This window comes from Monodon monoceros, unplaced genomic scaffold (genome assembly GCF_005190385.1).
Source record: "Monodon monoceros isolate NGI ecotype Baffin Bay Population unplaced genomic scaffold, NGI_Narwhal_1 Super_Scaffold_3, whole genome shotgun sequence".
Lineage (NCBI taxonomy): Eukaryota > Metazoa > Chordata > Mammalia > Artiodactyla > Monodontidae > Monodon > Monodon monoceros.
The window spans coordinates 54,345,973-54,373,202 of NW_021703780.1; the positions used below are offsets into that span (position 1 = coordinate 54,345,973).

At 38.7% G+C, this 27,230-nt stretch overlaps 1 protein-coding gene across 1 annotated transcript in view; it reads left to right on the forward strand.

The window, feature by feature from the left end:
• The first annotated feature begins 4,227 nt into the window (after positions 1 to 4,227).
• Positions 4,228 to 27,230, forward strand: part of LRRFIP2 (LRR binding FLII interacting protein 2) — a 105,716-nt gene continuing 82,713 nt past the window's right edge. Inside the window, exons 1-3 of the mRNA XM_029243298.1 lie at positions 4,228 to 4,483; positions 6,986 to 7,142; positions 24,989 to 25,131. Of these exons, the coding sequence (XP_029099131.1) occupies positions 25,042 to 25,131 (90 nt within the window). The 5' untranslated portion in view covers positions 4,228 to 4,483; positions 6,986 to 7,142; positions 24,989 to 25,041. The remainder of the gene's footprint in view (positions 4,484 to 6,985; positions 7,143 to 24,988; positions 25,132 to 27,230) is intronic.

The following is a 27,230-nucleotide window of genomic DNA, read 5'->3' on the forward strand; positions in this document are numbered from 1 at the left end:
AGGCCACAACAGTGAGAGGCCCGCGTGCCGCAAAAAAAAAAAAAAGATCCTGTTGTGTTCCTGTGTTACTAGTGCCTAACTGGGGGCCTGGTATACAGTAGATGAGTAACTTTGCTAAATGAGCTGTAATATGAAGAATGTTTGATTACTCATTTACAATGTATATACAATGCAGAAGAGCCATCACTTGATTATCTGTGATTAGGCATTTATACATAACTGATACCTACACGAATTTCCAAATTCTCCCTTCTCATCAAACTTTCCTCATCACTAAGTCTGAAGAAAGTAACTTACACTTCTCTTTCCTTCGTTTGCTCTCTGGTGGAGTAAAGGATGAGCTGCTCTGGCTAGGAGAATCCATATGGAGCTAGAATTAGCCGTAAGTGAGATCTGGCTTCCAAACCAACAGACCACAGCATTCTCATTCGGATAGTTAGATGTTTACAAACTTTTTTTTTCTTTTCCCAGTCAAATGAGGACCTATGCATTCTTTGTTTGTTTGTTTGTTTTTGTTTTTTTTTGTTTTTTTTTTTTTGCGGTACGCGGGCCCCTCACCGCTGTGGCCCCTCCCGTTGCGAAGCACAGGCTCCGGACGCGCAGGCTCAGCAGCCAGGGCTCACGGGCCCAGCGGCTCCACGGCATGTGGGATCTTCCCGGACCGGGACACGAACCCGTGTCCCCTGCATCGGCAGGCGGACTCTCAACCACTGCGCCACCAGGGAAGCCCTGCATTCTTTTACTTTAATAGCAATCTCTTTGAAAACATTTCAGTGGTCAGAGGATGTATTAAAACACACATACGCAGGTTGTATAAATTTATAGGTTTATTAGGGCAGGAAGACATGGAACAATATAAGCAGAAAAAACAAAAATCTTACAAATAAATCACTTTTAAGTGTGTTGACCCACAGAATTTTTTAGTAAACTTGTAATTCCAGACGAGTATTGTGGCAAGCTTATTGATATTGCCGTCTGCTAATTAAGGAAAGGGAGAAGCGCCAGATATAACAGAAATGAATTGTTGCAAAGTGGTAATTTTCTGATATGATGAAACACAAAAAGAAACTAAAAATCTAAAGATAGCAAGATGTCAGTTTCTTAGTTTTAATAATGTATTATAGGTTATGTAAGATGCTGCCAACGGGGGAAACTGGGTAAAGAGTACACAGGACTTGTCTGTACTATTTTTGTAACTTCTTGTGAGTCTATAGTTATTCCCCTCCCCCACCCCCAAAAATAGGAAAGCAAGAAAAAAATAGGAAATCTAGATAAGAAATAATGTTTGGAAAGAGAGCTTAAAGCAAAATACATAGTCAGCAGTCACAGACTGTTGCTTTGCTAGGTTTCCATAGGTTTGTAAGGAGTCAACCAAAATTTAAAAAATTCTTTCAAAGTATGCTACATATACACTTTACTAATAAAAATACTGGGCTCTGAAAAGTAGCATCCTATTTTTAATGTTTGAACTAATGTTTTCCAGAGATGTGTGTAGAGTGAAACATAGTATTGTGTTTGCAAAAGTCAATTTTGTGAAAGCCACAAAAATGAGTGTTTGCTCTTGAGAAAGGAAAATTTGTATTTCTTGACATCATCAAAGAAAAATGTGAAGGATCTGATATGAAATGAACAAAAATGTACAGATCCTACCACCTCATTGCTCAAAACCATATAAACACTTTCAAAATTTTCCTTCATCTATTAATATGTCCCTAGAGCGGACAGCCCACACAGACCTGGGGGCATTCACATGTCAGAATTATTCCATAAAGATTTGGGAACACATATTTTTGGCAGAGAGAATGTGCAGAGGAAGACTGTTGTGAAACAGTTCAGAGTGATGCATTTAGTCAGGATCCCCTTGCAATGACAAAATGTTAGTGTCATACTTTATAACATTCTTAGCAGCCTTTAAAAGACACATGCCGTCATGAACTTTTTTTTTTTTTTTCCGGTACGCGGGCCTCTCACTGTTGTGGCCTCTCCCATTGCAGAGCACAGGCTCTGGACGTGCAGGCTCAGTGGCCATGGCTCACGGGCCTAGCTGCTCCACGGCATGTGGGATCCTCCCAGAACGGGGCACGAACCCGTGTCCCCTGCGTCGGCAGGCGGACTCTCAACCACTGCGCCACCAGGGAAGCCCATGAACTTCTTTTTAATATTTATTTATTTGGACGCGCCAGGTCTTAGTTGCGGCATGCAGGATCTTTAGTTGCTGCATGTGGGATCTAGATCCCTGACCAGGGATCGAACCCAGGCCCCCTGCATTGGGAGTGCGGAGTCTTAGCCACTGGACCACCAGGGAAGTCCCCATTGTGAACTTTAAAACAAGTGGAATAGTTTTTTTGGCAACAGATGGCAAATATCCTATAGTGGGAGAAGTAAAAATACAGAGAAGTTCCAAAATTGCCTCATACCACTCTACCTTAAAGTATACTCTCATAATAAAATTATAAGAGCAATATAGAAATTTGCTTGGCCGTACACTTCATTTATGTTTCCTTTTTAAATATTAAAGTACAGCAATATAGCATAAAGTAAAAGGGGAATTAGGGCCAGAAAGACTAGAGTTTCAAATTCTGACTCTCAGCTACTAGTTTTGTTACCTTAGGCAAGTCATAATTGCTCTGAATCTCAATGTCTTTGTTACTAAAATGGGTATAATAATCCCCATATCTCAAGGCTGGTCCTAGTACTGAGAGGGATAATATATTTAATAGCTTAGTACAATGCTGTGCAAATAGTAGGTAGTCAATAAGTGTGAGCTTCCTCCCAGTTTTCCCAGAAGATATGGCAAAACCTTTCTTTGTTAGTTTACTATGAACCAAAACAAGTGGCTAAAGATTTTAAAAAGCAAGAGCATCTAATCCTAATATTACCCAATCTTTCCATTAATTATGCAGTTATATAAACTTAAATATTTAATAAACATTATTGGATTTATTGGTATTATTCAGGTGCCTGAATAGGTTCTCTCTTGAAAGTCCGCTTTTTATTTTATCTTTAACTGATTTAGCAAAAATATGTCATTAATTCTTTTATTCAGATCATAACATAGTATGATCTTTTGGGAATATTAAGCCCCTATTGATCCCAGGTGAAAACCATAGTTTCAGTGTTTGCTCACAGGTCTGAGAAAAATAGTGACATGGAAAGAGAAAGTGCGAGGTTAGAGATTTTGTCTTTCAAGGCTGATGGTATGATAATTCTCCTGTGGTGAAGCCACCTGTTGATGTCTTACTGCCTAGAGACCAAAGTTCCCTAATTCATGCCTCCCTTGCAGTGTCATACTCCAGCCGTCATGAACTCTAAAGGGAGAGCAAGCCTTCTGAAATCGCAGGGGCGGGCAGCAGAGAAACAGCCCTTGGAAGGCATTAGAGCCAGGTTCTTAACATGGAATTGTGGGCTTATTCAGGGGGTTCTGGAACCTACAGTCCCTGGATGTAAAGTGGTGTCGAAGTGTATTTCGTGCCTTCTTCCCAGGAGGCTGTTCAACTACCACTTCCCTCTAGAGGTTTTCTCCAACCAACCCATCCTGCCAGAGGTCTCGCCCACAAAATCTCTCATCACCTTTGTGTATTTCCTGCGGAGCCGCACCGCAATCTGTCATTGCCTTGTTTGCTTAAATCCGTCTACCCTACTAGAAAATGAGCTTCCCAAAGCGCAGGACCCGGTCTTTCTCCAGGGCCTTGAACCTGGTGGATCTCGAGAGAGACTTCCGGAATGAAGGACAGGTCCGTGTCCATCAGATATTTAACGGACTCTATATTTTTCCCCCCTCGGCCCCAGCATTCTTCTACGGAAATCATTTCAAAATCATTCATTTTGGAAATAAGGCTTTCAGCATTTCGACCACACCCACCCACCTTCGTTCCTACCGTTAGAACTGACACCCGGGCCCACTCACCCAAGCCCACTAGGCCGGACAGTTTGGAGGTGACCGGGGCAGGGGCTGCCTCGAACGGGCACGCGCATCAATTCACATTCCCGGACCCGGTCCTGGGTCGGAGGGGTTGGGTGGGCCCCGCGGGCCCGGAGGAGCCACCTCGGGAGGCCGCCCGGGCCTCCACCTTACCCGCGGTCCCAAACCTCTTCCCCACAGGCGGTGCGCAGCCGGCGGCTGGGGTACAAGCCCGTCCCGCAGCGCGCGCCACCGCGACCACAACTGCTTCCGGGTGAGCGGGTCATAGACACTGTGGCCCCGCCCCTCCTCCGCCTCCGCCGCCCGCCGCTCGGGCTGCGGCTCCTCCTGGGGGCCGGTTCCCGCTGTCTCAGCCGCGGCGCCTAGGGACATCGGCGTGACTGACCGGCCGGCTGCCGCGCCGGGAGCCGCCGCATCCAGCCCGGCCCGCCTGGCCGGGGACCCAGGACCCAGTCCGCCCTCCGCGCCCCTCGCCCTTCGCCCCGGCGAGCTCCCGGCCGGCGAGCTGCGCTCCGGCCCTTCCCGGGCGGCGTCGCAGCCATAGCCCGCGCCCGGAGACAGGTAAGGGCCGCTCCTCCCGCCGGCCTGGAGGGGAGCGGAGAGCGGGGCCGTCTTCCCGGCCTCTGCAGCCCGGCGAGGCCCGCGCCGCCGCGGACTCCTACTAGGGGCCGGGCCCCCAGGCGGGCCCCGGGGTCGAGGTTGCCCCCTGCCTGCGGCGTCCTCGGGCTTCACGCCGGGTCTCGAACGCGCAGCCTCGGTCCGCGAGCGGGGACGGCGTTACTCCCATTGTGGGAGAAATGAACTCGGGCCGCTGTCTCTCCGCTTCGAGTGCTCGGGGCTCCTTCTCCTGCTCCCCGGACGCGGCACTCCCTCGGTTCTGTACCCGTCCGGCCACCCCGGGGAAGGGTGTCAGGCCGGTGGAGGGCGTAGCGCTTTTGTGGGATTTTTTTTCTTCCTCCTTGACCCGAACTGAAGCGCGGGCATAACAGGCGCTTGTTAGGAGTGTCAGGGTTAATGCTTGACTAATGCGAGGTGTTATTCACACCCAGATTGTTAAGCTATATAGCTCCAGCCAGGCCTGCTTCTCGTGCCCGTGGATATCCCGCAGGAAGCCAGAGAACCTAAGGAAACCTGTGTCTTTTTCTTTCTTCGAGGGGACGGAAAAGTGCAAGTGTTTGCTCTACTTTTTCCACCGTGGGAGATACAAATATAAGGCTGCGGAGACCTGGCCAGGGAAATATTGCATCCTAAACTGTAACTCTTTGTAGCGTATTTTCTTTGAGTTTCCATTTAATGACTCAGCATTTCTGCCCGAAAAAGAAAAGCTGCAGCGTAGGTTCATTGATTAAAAGATAATATGTAAGGATAACAGTGCCCGTTACTTTTTTATGGCATCACAATGGGAAGAGAATGTGGATACAGTAATGGAACCACAGAGATGGAGAGCAGGGTGTGGATGGATCAGTTCTTAATTAGTGTTTAAAATAACATTGTTTCAAGGTAAAATGTTTATTTGGGGGATGCTTCTGTATGAAGAGGTGCAATTGTTGGAAAAGGCAAAGTGTTGCAGGTAAGGGTTAGTTGGCAGGAAGTTGGCGTTTGCTGTGGTTTGAAGGTCTTGCAGAATTAACCGTTTAACAAACATCATGCTCTGTTTAACACATGTAGAGATGATGACCCAGTATTATACTCATGTAGAATAAGAATTTCGGAAAGTGTGATTCATTTAGGAAGTTAGGTCACTGGCTTTGTGAATCATTGATATGGATATTAAACTTGGAATAGAGGAAAGCTAGAAGTTTGTTACTGCCTGTTTAATTAGATGCCTTTGCTCATAGGAAGTGTTGTAATGATGCTTTGTTAGGTTTGTTGCTGCATATTTATTGTCATGAAGTATAGTAAGGAAATAAAAAGTGAACTTTTGCAGAAGCTTTGGATTTAGAATAGTTTGTTAGTTCCTAAGTGGATTGTTGTGATTTTACCCACTTTCTTTTTTTGCCAAATGTGGGAAGATAAATAAAGGAAGGTAAGTGTCTAGAGACAAAATAAATATCGGTGAAAAGGAGAGCTACATCTTTAAGGCAGGAAAAACTTCACTGAAAGAATCTGCGGTACACAGAAGAGTCTTGAGTGAAAGGCCTTACCCATTTGGGGGATTCTGCCCTTAAAAGTGTGCAGTGAGACTATACTGAGCTCATATTTAAGTTCTGGTAGAGAAGAAAGTGTGTATTGAAGTGGTGCTTCATTATTGGAATGAATTCATTTTAAACTAGAAATAACTTTTTATTACAGAAATGTAATTTGATCATTTTGGCTTTTAACGTGTTGCTAAGCAAAATGACTTTGAATCACAGCGTTCTTGATACTCTTAGCCTTCTTTTCTTTTTCTTCTTTTTGGAAGTCAGCTTATTTTACCTTGATTTTGATTTATAAGGAACTTTAGTTAGTTATCAGTTGTAAAGTAATAGTAAGTTTACCCTGTTGGTCTTGCTTACGAAATTCCTTTAATTCTTTGACTTAATTTCCGCATCTTATTTCCTTGGATGTCCATTCTTATATTCAGAGTGTTCCCTAATGTTGCTTTTGATTTGTGTCCAGCTAATAGTGACTTAAGAGTTTCAGTTTCCAGTGAACAGCTATTCCCTTTTGGAAAATCCCTTGTGGAAACTGCCTGAACTGACAGTCCTGATAGGTAGATATGCAAGAGAAGCCTTCTTAGGTCAGGATTTAAGCATCTCCACAATGAAGGAAAAAAGTGATACGGGGAATATATTTGGCAAAGTAGAGTCTTTTTCTCTCAAAACAAAACCAAAAACTGATCTTTACTAGAAATGAGAGAGAGGGAGCAGTTTCTTGCAAAGCTGTTTGTGAATTGTTTACCCTGCTCCTAGTTGGAAGAGGAACAGAATTGATGATAATATATATATTAAAAAAAACTCCCTATAGCGTGTTGGGAATGTCGATGAGGATCATTTTAGAGGAAATACAGTTCTTCTGTCCTCAGCATAGAAGCACTTTCCATTGCACCTACATAGAGACCATTTCATAGCCTTTTCCTTTTAGGTGGTTGCTTTCTCTCTGGAGAATCTGAACGGAGAGATGGTCCTTTAACAGGAAAAATGTACCACCTTATCCAGTTTGCAAATAAAGACTTTATGACCATCATTCAAAACTCAACTTTTAAAACTTCAGAAGGAAGGAATTGAGCAAAATTTACCCTGTGAGTAAAATAACTTTGGCTTTTTCTCCATTCTTTCCTTTAAGGTAATAGATAGGATACCATTAGAAATGATTTTTTGTGTGTTGCACATTGTGCTTTCACTTTAAAAACTTTTTGGCCTACAATAAATTAAGCCACACTTAAAAGGAATAAAACACTGGGCTAAAAACTGGGTTTATTATATGCTAATACTTTTTCATTTATTCTGTTATATCTTTATTTTGGTTGGGGAATGGAGAGAGAATTCTGTTTCTTGTAGAAGCTCTGAGATTTGCTCCATATGTATGCTTCTGTTTTGGTCTAGTGGTGGGGAGAGCAGTAGATAAGAATACAGGTGGTTAAGAAGACAGAAGGGACTTCCTTGGTGGTGCAGTGGTTAAGAATCTGCCTGCCAGTGCAGGGGACATGGGTTCGATCCCTGGTCCGGGAAGATCCCACATGCTGCAGAGCAACTAAGCCCATGCGCAAACCCAATGAAGCCATAAATTAATTAATTAATTAATTTTTTTAAAAAAAGAAGAGGGAAGAAATGGCATCCATAGAAGGGGAGTGCTCACTTCATGGGTTCAGTAGATGTTTGTGGGACTTTTTAAAATTGCTAAACATTTAAAAAGAAAATGTTATATGGTGAAAAGGAAGTTTTCTTTCCACAATAAACTTCTAACCTTCTTCCCCCACCCCCTACGCTGACTACATAATCCAAGCAACCACTCTTAATGGTTTCCTGTGTATCTCTCTCCAAATTTTCTCTTGCATATATAATCACCTATGTTTAGGAGGAATGTCCTATACCTTTCATTCTTACCCTTGATATGTCTTAGAGATCATTGTATATTAGCACATATGTCCATCTAATTTTTAAAAAGAATGGATGTCCTGCCTAGTGTAGATGAACCATAGCTTGTTCATTTTCCATAATTTATTTTAACATTCCCTATTGACAGACATTTAGGTTGTTTTTAGCTTTCCACTAACACTGCTGTAAGGAACAACTCGTATGTAAGTCTTTGCTCTAGTGCATAAGTGTGTATATGGAATTTATTTCTGAAAGTGTGAGTGTAAGTTTGGGAATTAAATTGTGAAATTTTAAAAATTTATTTCAAGCTTATATTGGGATTTATTTTATAATAGAAGTTACCTTTTTCTTAACCTTGTAGGAGAAAAGAGTGCTTAATTGCTTTGTATTCTTTATCCTCACAATTTAAAAATATACTGTAAATGTATTTTATAAGGTAATTTTCAACATTTTAGAGTGACAGCTGGGTAATTTTATTTATACAGGTAAAGGTAAAAGTACTGTACCTTGAAGACTGTGCTATTACAGACAAACTACTTCATTTATATTTGGTAATACTAGTTAAATGAGTGCCTTTTGTAGTAACTTGATTGTTTTAGGATTTGATGACCAATATCAATTAAAAACATTGTATATAGTTTTACTTCTTGCCCTGCAGAAGTCTGCTGCCATATTATTAGTCACATGGGAAATAAATGGCCTACCTTCTCTCTTCCTTTATCTTCCATAGCCTAGTCTATTCCTAATAAAATAAACCTCTGTGGGGTTTGAGATCCAAAATCCTTTTGCAAACCAAAGTGCTATTGATGGATTAATTTCTCAAGGCAAAAGGTAGGTACAGATTTAGTCTTTATTCTTCAGAGTGTTTGTGAACAGAATAAGGGAGGTTTACATTTTTAATTTCAATGTTATACAGCTCACTCATGACCAGGAGGAGGTTCAGGAATCTTTGCCCTTTTAAAATGAGAGAGACTAGTGGAAAAAAAAAGTGCTGAGGGACTAACATATGAGGATGAAGCTGGAACTTGTGAGTGGCAGTTTCCCTGGCTGGTGCCCAGGGTCTATTCTGAGGCCTTGTCAAAGCTCGTCTGACAGAACCCACCACATAACCACAATCTATCCTGGCCCCACTGCAAGTCAGGAAGGCCTGCGGTTTAGGAAAAGTGGCAGCAACAGAAGAGGGAGCTTATAAAGACATTTGCCTTCAGAAGATTAAGGCTAAGTTTTGGGGTGAAAATGTGCTTAGCATGCGTATCCTAGGATCCAGTTTTTTTTGGTCTTCCCTTTTTAGGGAATGAGCATGATTAAGGAGAACTAACGAGGCCAGCATTTTAGAAAAATGTGCACAAAGAGGAGCACAGGATTGTACCAGTATTGATGTCATGTCTGGTTCTGAGAGTGTTTGGCGGGGATCAGTCAAATGTTTTACAACAGGGGAAAGACGTTACTGTTACCCATGCAGGGAGGTCATGCCCCGAGTTGAAATGGTAGTCCAATTCAGAGACCTTCACACTTGTCCCTGGGATCAAAAGGACACTGGGAATGATGGGCTGTTTTACAGGATTATTTTGAGTTTATACAGAGAAATCAGCTTCTTCCCAAATTCTCATTCTCTTCTTCCCATAGAACTGTACAGTAGCATGTGTAATATCAGGAAGTTATCTCTTTAAACTCTTGCTTATTACCAGATGCTGTGTCCCAGCATAGCTGCCTTTCTGTACCAGGTGCTTTCTCATGAAAACCTTGGTCTTTCTGTGCTAAGTGAATAAAGTACTTGGGTTTGAAGTTCTTTAACTGATCTCACTTCTTAGGCCAGAAAGCAGTTAAAGAGCTTAGTGTGCCAGTCTTTTGATCAGGGTTCATGTCACCATATTTATCCACAGCCTTGGATTAGAGTGGAGGTTGTTTGAAGAATTTGGCATACAGACTTCATTTATAGATGCAAAGCCCGCAGATAGTTTCCTTTCTTTTGCCTTAGGTTAGGTTGGCACGCCAGGAAATTGAGTTTTTCTTGCCCTCAGAAATTTGGATTGTTAGCATTTGATGATGAGGATGTATTTAGTATTCAGTGTGAGGAGAAAAAATAATCGGAATATTTTTCTCTCTTCTCTATTCCTATTATCGGGTTTATTCCTATTGTCTTGTTATATCCCTTCCCTGTTTCGGCCTTCCCCTCCTCCTCCTAAAAGAGTGGGATTAGAACAGAGCAGAGGGGAGAGAGCGGAAAAGAGGTTGGGAAAACCTTGGAGTGCGGCGGCTTATCAGGGTGTTTTTATTTTCTCAGAAGTAGATTATTACTTTAAAATCATAGTCATCTTTTTCCAGTGCTTTCAGTTTGAACCCTCTATATCTTAGTTTTCTTTCATTATGAACACCAAAATTTTAACTACTTTTGATACAAAATGTCTTTACTGCTTTAGGAAACAAATTTAACTTTTAAGTTGCTTGTTCTGATCACTTTGTTATTCTTTCTACATCTCCCACTTGCCTCAATAGAAACATTTTAACAGCTAGGAGCGGCTTTTTGGCTGTCTGATTTCTGCCTTGAGTAGAGTATGCTGTGTGCAGAGCATTAGGATGTTAACTTGTTTATTTCTCTGTTAAATGGTTAATCATTTAAGATAACAAACAATATAATTATTGTAATATTTATTGTATAATTACAATATAATTAGTAAGCATACATGTTGTTTCTATTTTTAAAAAAAAGAGAAGCATTCCAGTTAAGTGATGCATAGATTATAGGACTAAAAATAGGGGGGAAAAATTCATTGTAGGTTTAGATTAGATGTTTTTCCCCTATCATGGTTATCACTATGTCTAAGTAGATAGTCAAGGAAATAAGAGGGTCGCTGTCCTCCTGTCTTACTGCACTCATCTTTTGCTCTCTATCCAAGGTGGTTTTTTAGTTGTGGTAAAATACACATAACATAAAATTTACCATTTTCAGCATTTTAAAGTATACAATTCATTGGCATGAAGTACATTCACATTGTTGTGCAGCCATCACCAACATCCATCCCCAGAAATTTTTCATCTTCCCAAATGAAAACTCTGTGCTCATTAAACAATAATCCTCATTCCCCCCAGCCTCTGGTAACCACTATTCTACCTTCTGTCCCTATGAATTTGACTACTGTAGGTACCTCATATAAGTGGACTCATGTGGTATTTGTCTTTTAAAAACTAGTTTATTTCCCTTAGCATAATGTCCTCAAGCTTCATCCATGTTGTAGCATGTATGAAAATTTCACTCCTTTTTGAGGCTGAATAATATTTCATCATATAGATATAGATATATAGCATATTTTGTTTATCCATTCACCTGTTAATGGACATTTGGGTTGCTTCCACCTTTTGACTGTTGTGAATAATGCTGCTACGAACACAAGTGTTTATCTGTTTGAGTCCATCCTTTCATTTCTTTTGGGTATATATCCATAAATGGAATTGCTGGATCATATAGTAATTCTATGTTTAATTTTTTGAAGAATTGCCATACCATTTTCCACAGCAGCTGCACCATTTTACAGTGTACAGGGTTGTAATATCTCTGCATCCTTGACACAATTATTCTCTCTTTTTTCTTTCTATCTTTCTTTCTCTTTAAAAATAATAGCCATTCTAATGGGTATGAAGTGCTATCTCATTGCGTTTTGACTTGCATTTCCCTCATGATTAGTGATGTTGAGCATCTTTTCACATGCTTTTTGGCCATTTGTATATCTTCTTTGGAGAAATATCTATTCAAGTCCTTTGCCCATCTTTGAATGGGTTGTTGTTGTTGAGTTTTAGGGGTTCTTTATATATTCCAGTTATTAATCCCTTATCAGATATATGATTTGCAAATATTTTCTCCCATTCCATGGGTTGATTTTTTTTTTACTCTGTTGATAGTGTACTTTGATGCCCAAAAGTTTTAATTTTGAAATCCACTTCATCTAACTTTTCTCTTGTTGACTGTGCTTTTGGTGTCCTATCTAAGAAATTATTGCTATATCCGATGTCAGGAAGCTTTTTGTGTATGGACAGTTTAAGCTCTTACATTTATTTCTTTGACCTACTAAGGGTTAATTTTTGTATATGGCATACACTAAGGGTCCAACTTTATTCTTCTGCATATGGATATCCAGTTTTACCAGCACCATTTGTTGAAAAGACTGTCCATTCCCCATTGACTGATCTTGACACCCTTGTTGAAAATCATTTGACCACATGTGCTGGGTTTATTTTAGTGCTATCTATTATATTCTGTTGGTCTATATGTCTCTCTTTATGCCAATACCACACTGTTTTGGTTACTGTAGCTTTCTAGTAAGTTTTGAAATCAGGAAGTGTGATACCTTCAACTTTGTTCTTCTTTTTCAAGATTGTTTTGGCTATTTGGGGTCCTTTTAGATTCCACAGGAGTTTTAATGTTGGGATGGGTTTTTCTGTTTTTGCAAAAACTGTCATTGGGATTTGATAGAGATTGCATTGAATCCGTAGATTTCTTTGGGTATTTGACATTTTAACAATATTAAGCTTTCCAATCCATGAACCTGAGATGGCTTTCCATTTATTTATGAGTCCTTTAGTTTCTTTCAGCAATGTTTTGTAGTTTTCAGTGAACATCTTTTGCCTTCTTGGTTAGGTTTATTCCTATTACTTTGTTCTTTTTTCTTATTGTAAATGGTGTTGTTTTCTTAATTTCCTTTTTGGTTTGTTCATTGTTAGTGTATAGAAATGCAACTGATTTTTTGTGTGTTGATTTTTGTATCCCTACAACTTTGCTGAATTCATTCATCCACAGTTTTAAAAGCAGTTGTATTTGTTTTCTATGTTGTATAACAAAGTACACAAATTTAGCAACTTAAAACAACACACATTTATTATCCTACAGTTTCTCTGGGGCAGGAGCCTGAGCGAGGTTGAACTGAGTCCTCTGCTTAGGGTCTCATGAGGCTGCAATCAGATGTTGGCTGGGCTGAATTCTCACCTGAAAACCCGACTGGGGGAGAATTTGCTTCTAAGCTCACTTAGATTTTTGGCAGAATTAATTTTCTTGTGGTTTTATGACTGAGGCTTCTTGCTTACTAGAAGTTACTTCGTAATCTAGAGGCTATCTTCAAGCTCCTACAGGCTTTTCTCAGCTTTTTAAATTTTTTTTTTTCTGGGGAGGGGACTGCGTTGGGTCTTCATTGCTGTGCCTGGGCTTTCTCTAGTTGTGGCGAGTGGGGGCTACTCTTCGTTGTGGTGCGCGGGCTTCTCATTGCAGTGGCTTCTCTTGTTGCGAAGCATGGGCTCTAGGCACACGGGCTTCAGTAGTTGCAGCACATGGGCTCAGTAGTTGTGGCATGCAGGCCCTAGAGCACACGGGCTTCAGTAGTTGTGGCGTGAGAGCTCTAGAACGCAGGTTTAGTAGTTGTGGCTCACAGGCTTAGTTGCTCCATGGCATGTGGGATCTTCCCAGACCAGGGATCGAACCCGTGTCCCCTGCATTGGCAGGTGGATTCTTAACCACTGTGCCACCAGGAAAGTCCCAGCTGCTCTTTATAGGGGCAACCTGAAGTTCTTGACCCTCTGGTGTTTCCCAGTCTCACCACTTCATCAGACCATCAGGGAGAGCCCAGAGCAAGTCTGCAGGCTAGACAGTCTTATGTAATGTGACATAATCATGGGAATGACATCTCATAACCTTTGTCATATTCTGTTGGTAGAAGCAAGTCATAAGTTCTGCCCACATTCTTGGGGAGGTGTTTACACAAAGATGTGAACAGCAAGAGTTGGAGGTCATGGTGGGGTGGCCACCTCAGTGTCTGTCTGCCATAGCTGGTTACAAAATAGCACATATTTTATAAACCCATTTTGTGTAAAAAACATATATGTGCACTTAAAATATCTTCAAATGGTGGAAAACTGTTGTTTTTTATTGTTATTTTGTGGTATTTCTTCATTGTTTCCTCCTACTTCCTCTCCCTGCAACATTCCAGTTTTGGAATTTTAAATCTGTGTTTTCATTATAACTAAATATGTATTATTTACTACTTAAGCCAAGAATTATATCGTTATTTTTTCCTTTCTTGTTTAACTTTCTCTTTTTCCCTGGGGGTTAAGGCCTTTTTTTTTTTTTTAAGCTTAGTTTTCTATTCACCTTATTTTTCCCAAATGCTCCAACAGATTTTTCAAGTGTCTACTCTTTCTAATTTATTTTGAGCAAAATAATTAGTGGTTTATTTGTGAAATACCTGTAGAGAAATAGAAAGCAAAAATACAGCTTCAGGAAGAATAATAAAATGAGCAGCTGCAGTCTTACTACCTAGGCCAAGAAATTGAACATTACAGTATCCTAGAAGTTTCCTGTAAATATCCTTAAATGGCACCTTTTCCCCCTCCAGGTAGTCATAATCCCATTTTACACGTTAATCACTCTTTTGGGACCATTCCCTGCCTAGCCCTGCAGTCCCATCCCTCCCTCCAATATGTATTTCTAATCAATACATGGTTTAATTTTGAGAAACTGAATAGTTTGACCACCTTTTTGTGTCTGTTAGTCAAGTTAGGCTAACCTACTGTAACAAACAAACCCCTGAGTTTCAGTGGTTTAACATGTTAAAGCTTATTTCTCACTCACATCTCTGCTGTGAGTTGGGAGGCACTGGCAAAGGACTAGTTGGTTCTACAGAGTCACCCAGGGACTCGAGCCCCTTTCATCTAGTGACTCTGCCATTCCCTGGGGCTCAAAGACTTTCACAGTTTCACTGAGCTGTCTGCGTCTGGCTGGCACATTTGAGGGCAGAGAGGGAGTGTGGTAGATTCCATGGGAAGTTTGATGGGCCTGGACTAATACATACGTCACTTTTGTCCACATTCCATTGGCCAGAATTCAGTCAAATGGCTGTACTTAATGCAAGGAAGGTTGTGAAATGTAGCATAGCTGTGGGCAGAAAAGGGAAATGACCTTGGTGAACAATAGGCCAGTTTCTACCACAGTATGTATCCCTAAGCAGTACCTTATTTGGTCAGTTTTGAAAACCTGAATGGCAAATATAAACCTAGCTATGAAGAGAAAGGGCCGTATTGCCACTATTAAATGAAGGCTTGCAGGAGAAGATAAGCTGAACAGTCTTCCTTGAGTCCTTTCTGTTAAGTCCTTGGGAAAGTTGGCTTATGAGTCCTGGGAAACCATAAGACTCATCACAATCAGGGCACCTGGCAGAGCTGAAGTTTTTACAAGGTACTAAATATCTAGAAGAAATATGGTTGGGGAAGTACACTGCTATTTCTAAGCAGTTCCTGCTCTAGCCGTTAAGAATAGGTAAAAGCAAAATGCGTCTGTGGTGTGAAATAAGGCCTCGGCCAATCTAGGCACCTGGGGGTAGGACAGCGGGAACTTCATCAACATGGGGTCAAGACAAAGTAAATTCAGATACAAACCTGGGCCAGATCAGCTCATATTAAAAAGAAGTCTTAAAGGCTGTGGGAATTTGGGTGGTGACAGCCCTCTACTATGTCTCTTGAATTTCATTGCTTCAATCTGTAGCTTTCTTCCTGGGATGTCTCACCCTCGCTGGGTATCAATTCCCTTTGCCTTTTCTGTGTTGGATTTATTTCCTGTACACTAAATTTCCTCCCTTTTGATTTTCTCTTTTATTAGAGATGTATCTTCTAGTAACTTATTAACAAAGGGTGTAAAAGAGGTAAATTTTTGAGAACTTGTGTGTCTGAAGTGTTTTTGATAATCAAGTATGAGAATAGAACAGTGTGGCTGGGCATAGGTTGTCTGTAATTTTCTTTCAGGAATTTGAAGGCATCACTCTATTGTCTTGTTGCCAGAATTACTTTTTGTTTCCAGAAGACTGAAAATTCTAATTGTTAATCCTTTATATGTGACCTGGTTTTTCCACCCCTGGAAGCTTGTAAAATCATCCTTGCCCCCATGTTTGAAATTAACTATAATAATTCACTATGAAATACCTGTGGACTCAGGACTTGTGTTACACATTCTGTAGGCCCTTTGAATCTGGTGACTCATGTCCTGAATTTCTGGGAAGTTATTTTATTAATGATTTCTTTCTCTTTGTTTCTGTGTGTGTGTGTGTGTGTGTGTGTGTGTTTCTGTGTGTGTGTGTGCGTGTGAGAGAGAGAGTGTGTGTGTGTGTGTGTGTGTGTTGGGGGGATGGGGGTAGTGGGTGAACAGGTATGGGAGGGTCAGTTTCCCTTTATTTTTATAAAAAGGGGCCACCAACTGTTGGTATTGAGTCTTTTCTGAGCAGAGGTGATGTGTCTAGAGTGGACCTCATTGCCTGTGTCTTTAGATTGGAGTAGCACTTGGATTAGCTACTGTCACAGCTGTGCTGTCAGCTCTGCTCTCTAATCATTCCCTCATGAACATTGTACTTATATCGCATTGTATCTTGTTGACTTCTTCCTTTTATGAGCCTAATCGGTATCTTGCCTACCATTTCAGGGCATTATTTTGTCTTTCTATGTAAGACAGGTTTAAGCTACACAAACCTGACCAACGCAGCTCAAGAGAGGGAAAATGCTGGCATCTTCCTTTCTGCTATAAAAGTACCTCATGTCACCCCTATTTTTTTTCCCTAGTGGGTGAGCTACATGGTGGAAGGAATCATACAGGTCTTCAGGGAAACCCAAAAATTTTCAAGAATTTTGCTCTGATAATAAAAACGTGTAGACTTAAACATTGATGTTTTCCCCAAGACTTTAGAGGACATTAATGGTTGCTTCTTTGTTCTAACTTTGACCTGTTGATTTGAGTCAGAGTTTTAAATTTATTACATTTTTAAGGTTAATATAATGGTGTTCATTCTTTTTAAAATTAGCAATGTGTTTTTCATTTACTTAGAATTTGATTATGTCCATAAGTGTATTGGTTGATGTGAAATCTGTTAGAAAATTATGGTTTTACCAGAGATGACCAACATAAATTTTTATAGTCATACTTTGCAGTTGGTCTGAGAGGCTAAATGAATCTTTCCCCCTTAAAGCTTATTAATATAGTGTCAAAGTTGGTTATCCTTACAAGTTTTCATACTATGAAATAGCCACAGAATTGTAGCTTTTAGCTGAAATCAGTTTTTGGTAAGGTGATTATCAACAGTATATAAAGCTTAAGAAAAAAGAAAATTCTTTTTTTTTCTTTTTTACATGATTGCCTTTGCCATTTATTATTCATATGTACAAAATTTTACATATTTTCAATCAAACTTTACATGCCATTTTGTCATCTTTTTGTACCCTATAGGCATGATATCAAACTTGTCCCTGTCTTTGCTTGCTTCCCGTGAGTTTTCTAATGCCACAGTTTATTGCATCATGTTGACTGGCCTTGACTTAAAGCTGTTGTCAGTTTGGGTCATTTTCAGCTTAGTGTTTTGTTTTACCGTAGATTAAAAAGAAATTAAAATGATTGTCTTTATTCATGTAATTTTTTTCTTTTTTGTATTATGTTCTAAGTTTTATTTTTGTTACTATTAGAATAGAGTTATTATGAGTATCGTCAGTAGAATTCATTCCCAATCAGAAGGAGAACCTAAGTTCTAAGGCTAATTCTTTTTCCCCCTTTGGGATTTAATTCTGGTCCCTTCTATTTTATTATTAGTGGCAGTGGTTAGTTACATGCTTCTATCATATTTTGATTTTCATTCCTTTTCATGGAAGAAGTATTTCAGTAATAATTCCACATACCTCAGAAAGAAAACACACCCTTGTACAGTTCAGTAAGAGATGTTGCTACATATCTAGTTAATTGGAAATAGTGAAAAGTGCCTTCCCACAAAGTATGTAGGTCTGATGTTGGATTAGATTTGTGTTTGAAAATGTACAGTTTCCCACCCACCTACCCACCCACCTGTGGCTCAACTAAAATTAACTTTAGCCAGGGGATTTACTTCTGAGTTTTGCTTTGCCACCTCTTTTGCTATTTTGATTTCAGATCTTTTGTGGGGGGTTTTTTTTTTTTTTTTGGTGTCAGTTATACCTTATGTTTCTGAAGCATTTTACAGCTTATAGAAACGTTTATATCCATTTGATCTTTAAAACAACCCTTGTGATGTGAGAAGAAATTTAATAAGAGAAGTTCAAGACTTGTTCATTGAAAATCACAAAACATTGTAGAAAGAAATTAAAGAAGATCTAAGTAAATGGCAAGATACCCCATGTTCATGGTTTGGAATCTTAATGTTGTTAAGATGGCAGTACTCCCCAAGTTGATCTATGATTCAATATAATCCCTATCAAAATCCATGCTGCCCCACCCCCTTTTTTTTCCCTGCACCAGTTTTTGGTGCAGAAATAGTCATGCCCATCTTAAAATTTGTATGGAAAGATAAGGGACCGAGAATAGGCAATACAATCTTAAAGAAGAACAACAAAGTTGGACGGCTCATTCTTCCTAATTTTAAAACTTACTGTAAAGCTACAATAATCCAGACAGTGTAATGCTGGCATAAAGATATATATATCAATCAATGGAATGGAATTGAGGGTCTAGAAATAAACCCTTACTTTTATGGTCAGTTGATTTTTAACAAGGGTGCCAAGACAATTCAATGAGAGAAAAAAATTGTCTTTTTAACAAATGGTACTTGGAAAAGTAGATATCCACATGCAAAAGAATGAAGTTGGATCCCTGCATCACAGCATATAAAAAGCTAACTCAGAATGGATCATATAAAACCTAAAACTGTAAAACTCTTAGAAGAAAACACAGGAGTAAATCTTTGTCACCTTGGGGTAAGCAGTGCTTTCTTAGCTATGCACCACCAAGGCCTTACAACAAAAGAAAAAAAAATTAGGTGACTTGACTTCCTCAAAGTAAAAACTTTTGTGCTTCAGAGAACACTATTAAGAAAGGATATGCAGAAATAGTATAAGTACATTCTCTGACCTCTTTACCATTTTAATTTTCCCATTGTAGTCTTTTGCCTACTTATAAGGCAGTGATTAGTATGTACATAGTACCTTGCAAATTCTCAGTAGATATTTGTTGAAAAGGGAAAAATTAAAGGTATATGATTTATTAAAATTTCCTAATTTTACAATCTCCGTATTACATTAAAAAATCATATCCTTATTGCATGCTTTCATATTTCTCCCTCATTTTTGGTTTTATCTTTGTTTTCGTCACCTGAGCTTCTGTTAACCCTAGTACTTCTGCTGTTTTCTTGTTTTCTGCTTTATTTCACACTTTTAAGTGTGACCTATCTTCAACAATATGTAATTTTCTCTCTCCCTTCCTTTCATTCTCTGAACATACGACCGTGTATTTCTGAGATACTTTAAAAGGCGTAGGGAAAGGAGGCCATTTGAGTGGTACTAGAACATGGTTTACTTCGTAGGGCAAACTGAGAATGAAATTGTTGGTAAGAGACATCTTTCTAATTTAGGTTCTGCACAGTTGATGAAGTAGTATTATAAATCATGTTGAACATACAGCCCATTAGAGTTCATTTATTGAATAACATTGTTGGCAAGGAAGGAAGTGCATCACTGGCATGTCATCTTATGAAAAGAAGAATTGGAAAGATTGTCAGTTGTGTTGTGTATATGAGAATACTATGTATTCAAAATATGAAACTTTAAAAAACATTTTTGGTAATTCTTAGGACTTCTGAATGTGGAAATAGGAGATGTGATTATATGAGTTCGCTTCGACCCTTTACAGGCATTATATTTTATAAAAGATGAGTTTAAATTAACCATTATAGGTTCTGATACTTTCCTGAGATTTAGTTTGTGCTTAGCATCTACCTTTCCTTGTTTTGCCAGGCCGTCCAGTGTTGACTCATGTATTTTTTGCCTCATATATATTTTTTTTATTTTTTACTTTGCCTCAAGTTCTAGACGTTTTTTTTTTTTTGGTCGATTTTGTAGGTCCTGGTAATGATTTATTCATTTTGTGTAATGGTCTCATCTAGATATTTGCAGAACTGGTATTTTTAATTATAATCCCTCCCTCCCTCCCTTCCTTCCTTTCTTTTTCCTTTTTTCCTTTCTCCCCACCCAACCCTTTGCCCTTCCCCCTCCTCCATTTTCTTCTTTCAGTCCAGGAATTCCTGTTCTCTCCTTTTCCTAATCTTTCTAAGGTATACATAGCTATTCGTATTCTTCTATCCTCTGGTTACCTCTGCCTTCCATTTTTGTTTCAAATCAAGATTTTTTAATTGCAATTCACAGTTCCCAGGCCTATTGTTCATTTAGTCATCTACCTTTCTCACCGGTTACTTTTTTTTTAATAAATTTATTTATTTGTTTTTATTTTTGGCTGTGTTGGGCTTTCGTTGTTGTGCGCAGGCTTTCTCCAGTTGCGGTGTGCGGGCGTCTCATTGCGATGGCTTCTCTTGTTGTGGAGCATGGGCTCCAGGCGCGCAGGCTTCAGTAGTTGCAGCATGCAGGCTCAGTTGTTGTGGCTCGCGGGCTCTCTAGAGTGCAGGCTCAGTAGTTGTGGCACACGGGCTTAGTTGCTCTGTGGCATGTAGGATCTTCCCGGACCCGGGCTTGATTCCATGTCCCCTGCATTGGCAGGCAGATTCATAACCACTGCACCACCAGGGAAGCTCTCACCGGTTACTTTTTTCCTAATACTTTATTATAGAAAATTTCAAACATACAAAGAAGTTAAGGGAACTCCCTTGCTGTCCAGTGGGTTAGGAATCTGCACTTTTACTGCAGGGGTCCAGGTTCGATCCTGGTCCGGGAACTAAGATCTTGCAAGCCTCACAGCATGGCCAAAAAAAAAAAAAAAAGGTTGACAGAGGTCTGTGAACACTCACGTACCTACCACCTAGATTCTACTATTAATATTTTATTATACTTTGTCACCTGTATATTCCTTTATCCATTCTTCTATCTATCCATTATTCTATCTGTTTTTGTTTTTGTTTTTGGATGCATTTCAAAATAAGTAGCAGTTATAAGTACACTTCAACCCTAAATATTTCAACATGTGCATCATTGACTAGAGTTCAATATTTGTTTAGAGGACTTTTTCTTTTGAGGTGGAATTTATATAGAACGATGTGCACAGATCTTAAGTGTACCATTTAATGACCTCTGTCTTTCCTTCTAAGTCAATTGTATTCTAATAAGAGGACTAACACTAACTAAGAGCATTATGAGGCCATACTAGCAAAACTTGTGCATTCATTTGGATTTTCCAGAAAAGACTATGAATACCACAGAGTACCTTAAAACTTGCTTCTTATTTTAGTTTTTATTATGTAAATGTGCTACAGTATAATGATTATAGTTAAAAGTGTTTTTATTTTTTCCATATTGTTCCATGCTTCACCAAGAATTCTTAGTATGGCCAATGATATCACATGATGCATGCTGGAATAAATAACTTGAGGATACTTTTATTTAGTTAAAAATATGAAATTTTAAAGAAAGGCTAGGATGGCCCTTTTGTCAGCTTCATAAGCTAAATATGTAAAAGAGCTAGTTAATTCAAGGCACTTTGAACATTTCTGGAGTGCTTTGTGGTCTTTTAAGTGCTTGCATTTATCTTAACTCATTTGAGCCTCACATTAGCCATGTTAGGTAGTTGGGACAGTTGTTATTTCTGCTGTCTGGATGAAGAAAGCAAGGCATAGGCAGTGGGAAGGACAAAGCAGCAGTTGGTCATACAACCAATTGAACTCAGATCCTCTCGCTTTAGATCTTGTCCAACGGCAACAACTACAATCACACTAATTCTTTAGTTCAGGTGCTATTCTGGATCCTTGGATTTGCTTATGAATAACTAACAAATGTCTTATTGTACAAACTAGGGTCAACTATAATACCAATACTGACGCGAAGACTTATGCCAATATTTTGAATTCTCTATGATGAAATATTTAGATATAAGGCAACCGCAACCATCAGGATCCAGACAGAACTATCTAAGTGTGCTATATTTAGAGTATGGCACACTGATATTCTGTTCTCACAAGAGTGAACAATATCATGATTGAAATGCCACTTAATGTGGCAAAATGCCTATTTTTCAGAAACGTATTACATGAGAAGCTTATTGGAGAAGAGAAAGCCTAATTGATATACCTGTTTTGGAAGGTTTATATTCCACAACATCCTTTCTTTCCTTTAGGTAGACAAATACTTAATGACAAAACCATCTGGAGAAAATCAGCTTGACGTTGGGTAAAGGACTTAACAAAAACCAGTCAGTTTTGTTCTTGTCAGTGAATGTAAAGGTTTAGCTCTTGGTTTAGTTGATAGCACTAAGGAAAAGCTGGAAGAAATTAACATGGCTCCCGATGAAGAGTGTTCTTGAGAAAACCTTCTTGGAATAGAAACTTACTGAAAGTCCTTTAGAATCAGAAACCGGAACTAATTTATTCGAGGTCACCTTTGAGTCTTGTACCTTTAATTTTGGTATTTTGTTGAAAAGTAGTTTTCTATCGACTGTGCCAGAAATCTTATTTCTTTTAAGGTTTCCCCCATCGCTGGTGTAGAATGTTCTGGAGTTGTTAGAAGATAGTTGCATAGGAGCTGAAAACCAGATTTTTCTGGTATTAGTAAGTGTGTCTGCTTACAGAATACAAATAATATAATTTTTTTCAAAAGCACTAGATTGTTTTTTGAAATAGGTAATGGTCGATCTGCCTCATGTGCAAATGAAAAAGGTGACAGGACCTGGCCAGTCATGCACATAAACACCTGGGTACCCTTGTAGATAGGACACGAAGGATAAGGAAGACAGGGAAGTTCCCATTTCCTGCTCATTAGCCTGTGCCTCTGTCCCTTTCACTGTTATCTTTCTCTCAGGGTGGGTTAGCCTGGAGCTTGTTGAAACAGTTTTGTTTTTTAGGCGTTTTTAAGAAAAGATAATTCTTTATATAAATCTGCGTGCTAGGAATATCCTGGCAGCTCTAAGGTCTAAGACAGTGTTGGTTGAGAAAGATGGAAATTGGATTACAGGGAAAGAGGAGGAAGAAATCCTACATTCAAAAGAGCACCACCAGCAGTGGCTTCAGATTGCATGTCTCAGCTGTTTAGTATATTGAGCCTAATTTGGGTGTGATCCACTTTGGAGCCAGTTTATTCTTTGATATGAATGTTTTTATTTTTAAATGCATCTCTTTTTTCCTTTTTCTTTAAAATGCTATTGAAATTTTAAAGAATCAAGAAGAAAAAAATGCGTCCATAATCTCGTCCTCGTAACAAAACTGCTGTTAAGCTTTTGCTACACTTACAGCCAAATCTTTCTTCTGTAATTATTTTTGTGTGTCTGGAATTAGAAAATGGCTGTTTTTGTGAAATGCCTGCTTCTGTGAAATGTCTTTTAGTGAGTCCTTGGAAAGTTGGCTGAAGGACAAATACTGGATGATATCACAGCACATCAGCTAAATTGTCACTCCAGTCTGAAAAGGAACTTTGTGTTGCATGCTGCATTTTTCTCAGTGGGTGACTAATATTTGTAGAGCATTACTATTAAATAAGTGAATGATTTTTAAAATGATGCTGACGATGAGGATGATGGGAGACTTCTGAAAAAACTCCTCTGTGCTTTCCAGAAATTGTCTTGATTTCTGGCTAGAAGTTATCCGCTGCTGCTTTCACATATACATTCTTTTTTTTTCTTCCATTTCCACTTAAATGAATCCTTTTCTTATATCAGATATATTTCCTATGGCAGAATAATAAACTGTCTTCAGTCTTCATTCTGATTGACAGATATACAAGTCAGCTATGTGGGAATAAAAATGGTGTCAGCTAAGATGGGAATGGCCTGAATTTTCATTGGAGAGAACTTTCTTGGAAGAATGAAGTGGTTCTGTTTTATTTTGCTTGAATCAAGTAAATTACAATACATAAAAGTCACTTGTACTTTTCATATAGTTCATACTATTAGGATAAACTTACTTGAGATTTTCTTTGTGACTCACTGTGTAATGAAATTTCGCCAGTCTATTTTGATAAAGCTAGGGAAAAAAATTAAGTTAATGGATATTTCACTAAATGAGAAGGAGGTCGTATAAATTGGGATGCATTCTCAGGAGTTTTTTTTTTTTTTTTTTTTTTTTTTTTTTTGCGGTACGCGGGCCTCTCACTGTTGTGGCCTCTCCCGTTGCGGGGCACAGGCTCCGGACGCGCAGGCTCAGCGGCCATGGCTCACGGGCCCAGCCGCTCCGCGGCATGTGGGATCTTCCCAGACCGGGGCACGAACCCGTGTCCCCTGCATCAGCAGGCAGATTCTCAACCACTGCGCCACCAGGGAAGCCCCTCTCAGGAGTATTTTTAATTTCATATACCATGTGTTAGAAAGCTTAGTAGATGGTCTTTATCATCCTTGTTATTTAATCCTGGCAGATGAATTTTTCTTCTCTCTTTTGTAAAAATACATCTATCTTATAATAATAACAATAAAAATAGACCCATAGATATATTCTTAGTTGTTGGCCTGTGTCATCACTGTTTTGTTCATCAGAGTATCTTTGGCACCTCCCATAGTACCTACCTGGCAATAGCAGGCACTCAGAATTTGTTGCATAGAGGGTGTTGGTTATTGCTAATTGCAGAGTAATAAACCTTCATTTGTTTTTTATTTTTTTGTGTTTTTTTTGATGTGGTAATGGTTTAAGTGGAATTGTTTCTTGAATTACATTAAAAGCCAACTTACCCTTGTAGCTTTAAGGCTCTATATTAAAATTTCTTGAATATGTGCTCTCAAAGTTTTAGGCTGAATGACTTTTCTGAAATGTTTTTGACTTTCAAATGGAAATAGATTTTAGAAATAGCTGTAGTAACTTTAACCTGTTAAGTAGAATTACTGCTCTTTGCAGTTTTCTGAGGCTAATATGGTAATACATTCTGTGTTTAGCATGGTAAAAAGAGTTAGGAGGTTTAGTAATTAGTGTAAATTTAAATATTCTAAAATTTATTGAAATAAATTGATAGTGGAGGACAAAGTTTTTGGTGACTAATTTCTTTAATGTATACATAAATATATAAATATTATTTCTCTTCGTTAAAAGTGTAAATGAGCATTAAAAGTGCATAAAGAGAAGCATCCTAAATTATTGTTTCTTTTTATTTCAAGGCTGAAAACAGTGAAGTCACTTTTCACAGTTAAAAGACTATTAAGAAGACAAGATGGGGACTCCTGGTTCTGGAAGGAAAAGGACACCTGTGAAAGACCGATTTTCTGCAGAAGATGAAGCTTTGAGTAGCATTGCCAGAGAGGTATGTCTGGAAGACCCCTCTCAACACTGAGTTGTACAGATGAGAATGCTATAAAAATTCTGGGTGGAGGGTTGGAGATATATACAGACATTCATTCATTAAGCTAGTTTCAGAATGTTTACTATAAATAAGATGTTAAATATGCCCTCTAAAATACTGTATTAGAGTAAAATACAGTTACTGTCTCTTTACTTGAATATTTACTTAACTCATTTAAAATTAATTTTTCATTTTATTTTTGTGGATTAGTTGACTTCCAGGTATTTGTCCTGATGTTTTGAAATTTATAATTAATCTTCATTATTGAAACTTAAGGTAATTAGAATGATGAAGATATGATAACTATATTACAAAAATGCTCATTGGGTCTACAGTTAATATATTCCAGGAAGCACTGTATAAATGTTAACAGAAATAATCCTTATTTGGTGTCTGCTCAGATTCAGTGTCTTAGCTGTTTTTTAAATAATTGCAGTGGAATTTTTATGTCTAACTTTTAGCTAGTAATAGAGCTTCTGGAGCATTTTTGTTTTGGTTTGTTGACAGCTCAGAAAAAAGGAAAGGGGTGTCACCTATCGAATCTCTGGCAGCATTTCCTGTTGCATATTGAAAATTTAAGATAACTCCCAGCTGTGATTTCTTAGTGAGGAGCCAACTTTGTTTCAGCCTCTTATCTGCAGCTGCAGACCTGACCATATACTAACCTGGTACAAGAATTGCTTAGAGCATTTTAAAATTGTATTCTTTGGGTGAGAATTATTCCCTCATCACTTCCTCTTTGTTATTCTTAGTAAATAACTCATTTAGGACTAGTGCTGTTTCCTTTTGACATATTACACAGTCTTTTTTTGGATCCAGCTCACTGTTACGTTTTTCCTTTTATAAGCTACTCAGCTTTTGAATTAGAAGTCAGATTTTGTAGGAGGATATTTGAAGCAGAGGAAAGTTATCTAAAAACTGATGACAAAACTGTGATAATACTTTAACAAAATTACTTTTAAAAAATCTGAGATATTTTTAGATAAAAAGGTAAAAGATATTTTAAAATGAAGTAGTGGATGACACTTTACAATGGTCTTAAGTATTTACCCGAATGAAGTATTTTGGAAGCCACGTAGTTTTAGTTGAAAATTGAAACTACTCAAAATGTTTGCTTCCAGAATTGGAGGGATTTATATACCCAGATTTCTATAAGGGGAGAAAATGCCAGTATGTTCTAGGTTCTTTCTGTACTGTCACTGGGTACTTGAACTCTTTTTTTGGATGTGATGCTTCATTTACAAAATTGGGTAGCATTCTAGCATCCAACACTTGAGTGCTTACTATGTGACAAATACTATTTAAGCATTTTAAATGAATTAGTTTATTTACTCTCCAGAAAATTCTGAAATGGGTTCTATTATATTCTCCATTTTACAGATGAAGAAATCATTGCATAGAAAAGATAAGTAACTTCCCTAAGGTCACACAGCTAAGAAATAGCTGAGCTTGGATTCAAACACATAGTCTCACTGTGCTGGGCTGTTTTCAGTCTTCTCCATCTCCTCCATTAATATTTTGTTTTTCTGTAGCTTTTCATGATTTTAAAAGCACTTTCACATCTTGATTCTCACAATAACCTTATGAGTTAGGTAGGATAGGCATTGTTATTGGCCTTATTTACAGATGAGGAAACAGATGAAGCTGAGAGATTAATGTCTGGAAGGTATCAGAACTGGGACTCACATTCAGCTTTTAAAGCCATTGTTTATTTTTCTGTATCATACTACTTCCAGAAGAGCTGGACTTTTGGAGAGTTATAAGCGTGGCTTTGAATTCTGGCTGTACTAGTTGCTGGTTGAGTAATCTTGTTAAGTAACTACTCTGGACTTCATTTTCCTCATCTGTAAAACGGGAATACTATGGGCCTCCTGTATTATAGGGCTGCTGTGACAATTAAAGTAACTAGTGCATGTAAACTTTACCATAGTGTTAGGCTTCCAGTAGGCTATTTTGTTGCTTATTAATAAGTTGAAATAGAAAGTAAGAATAGAAGTAAAATATTCTTCTTTTACAAAAAATATATTTATTAAGATAGGTGTTCTAAAACGTGGTTGATC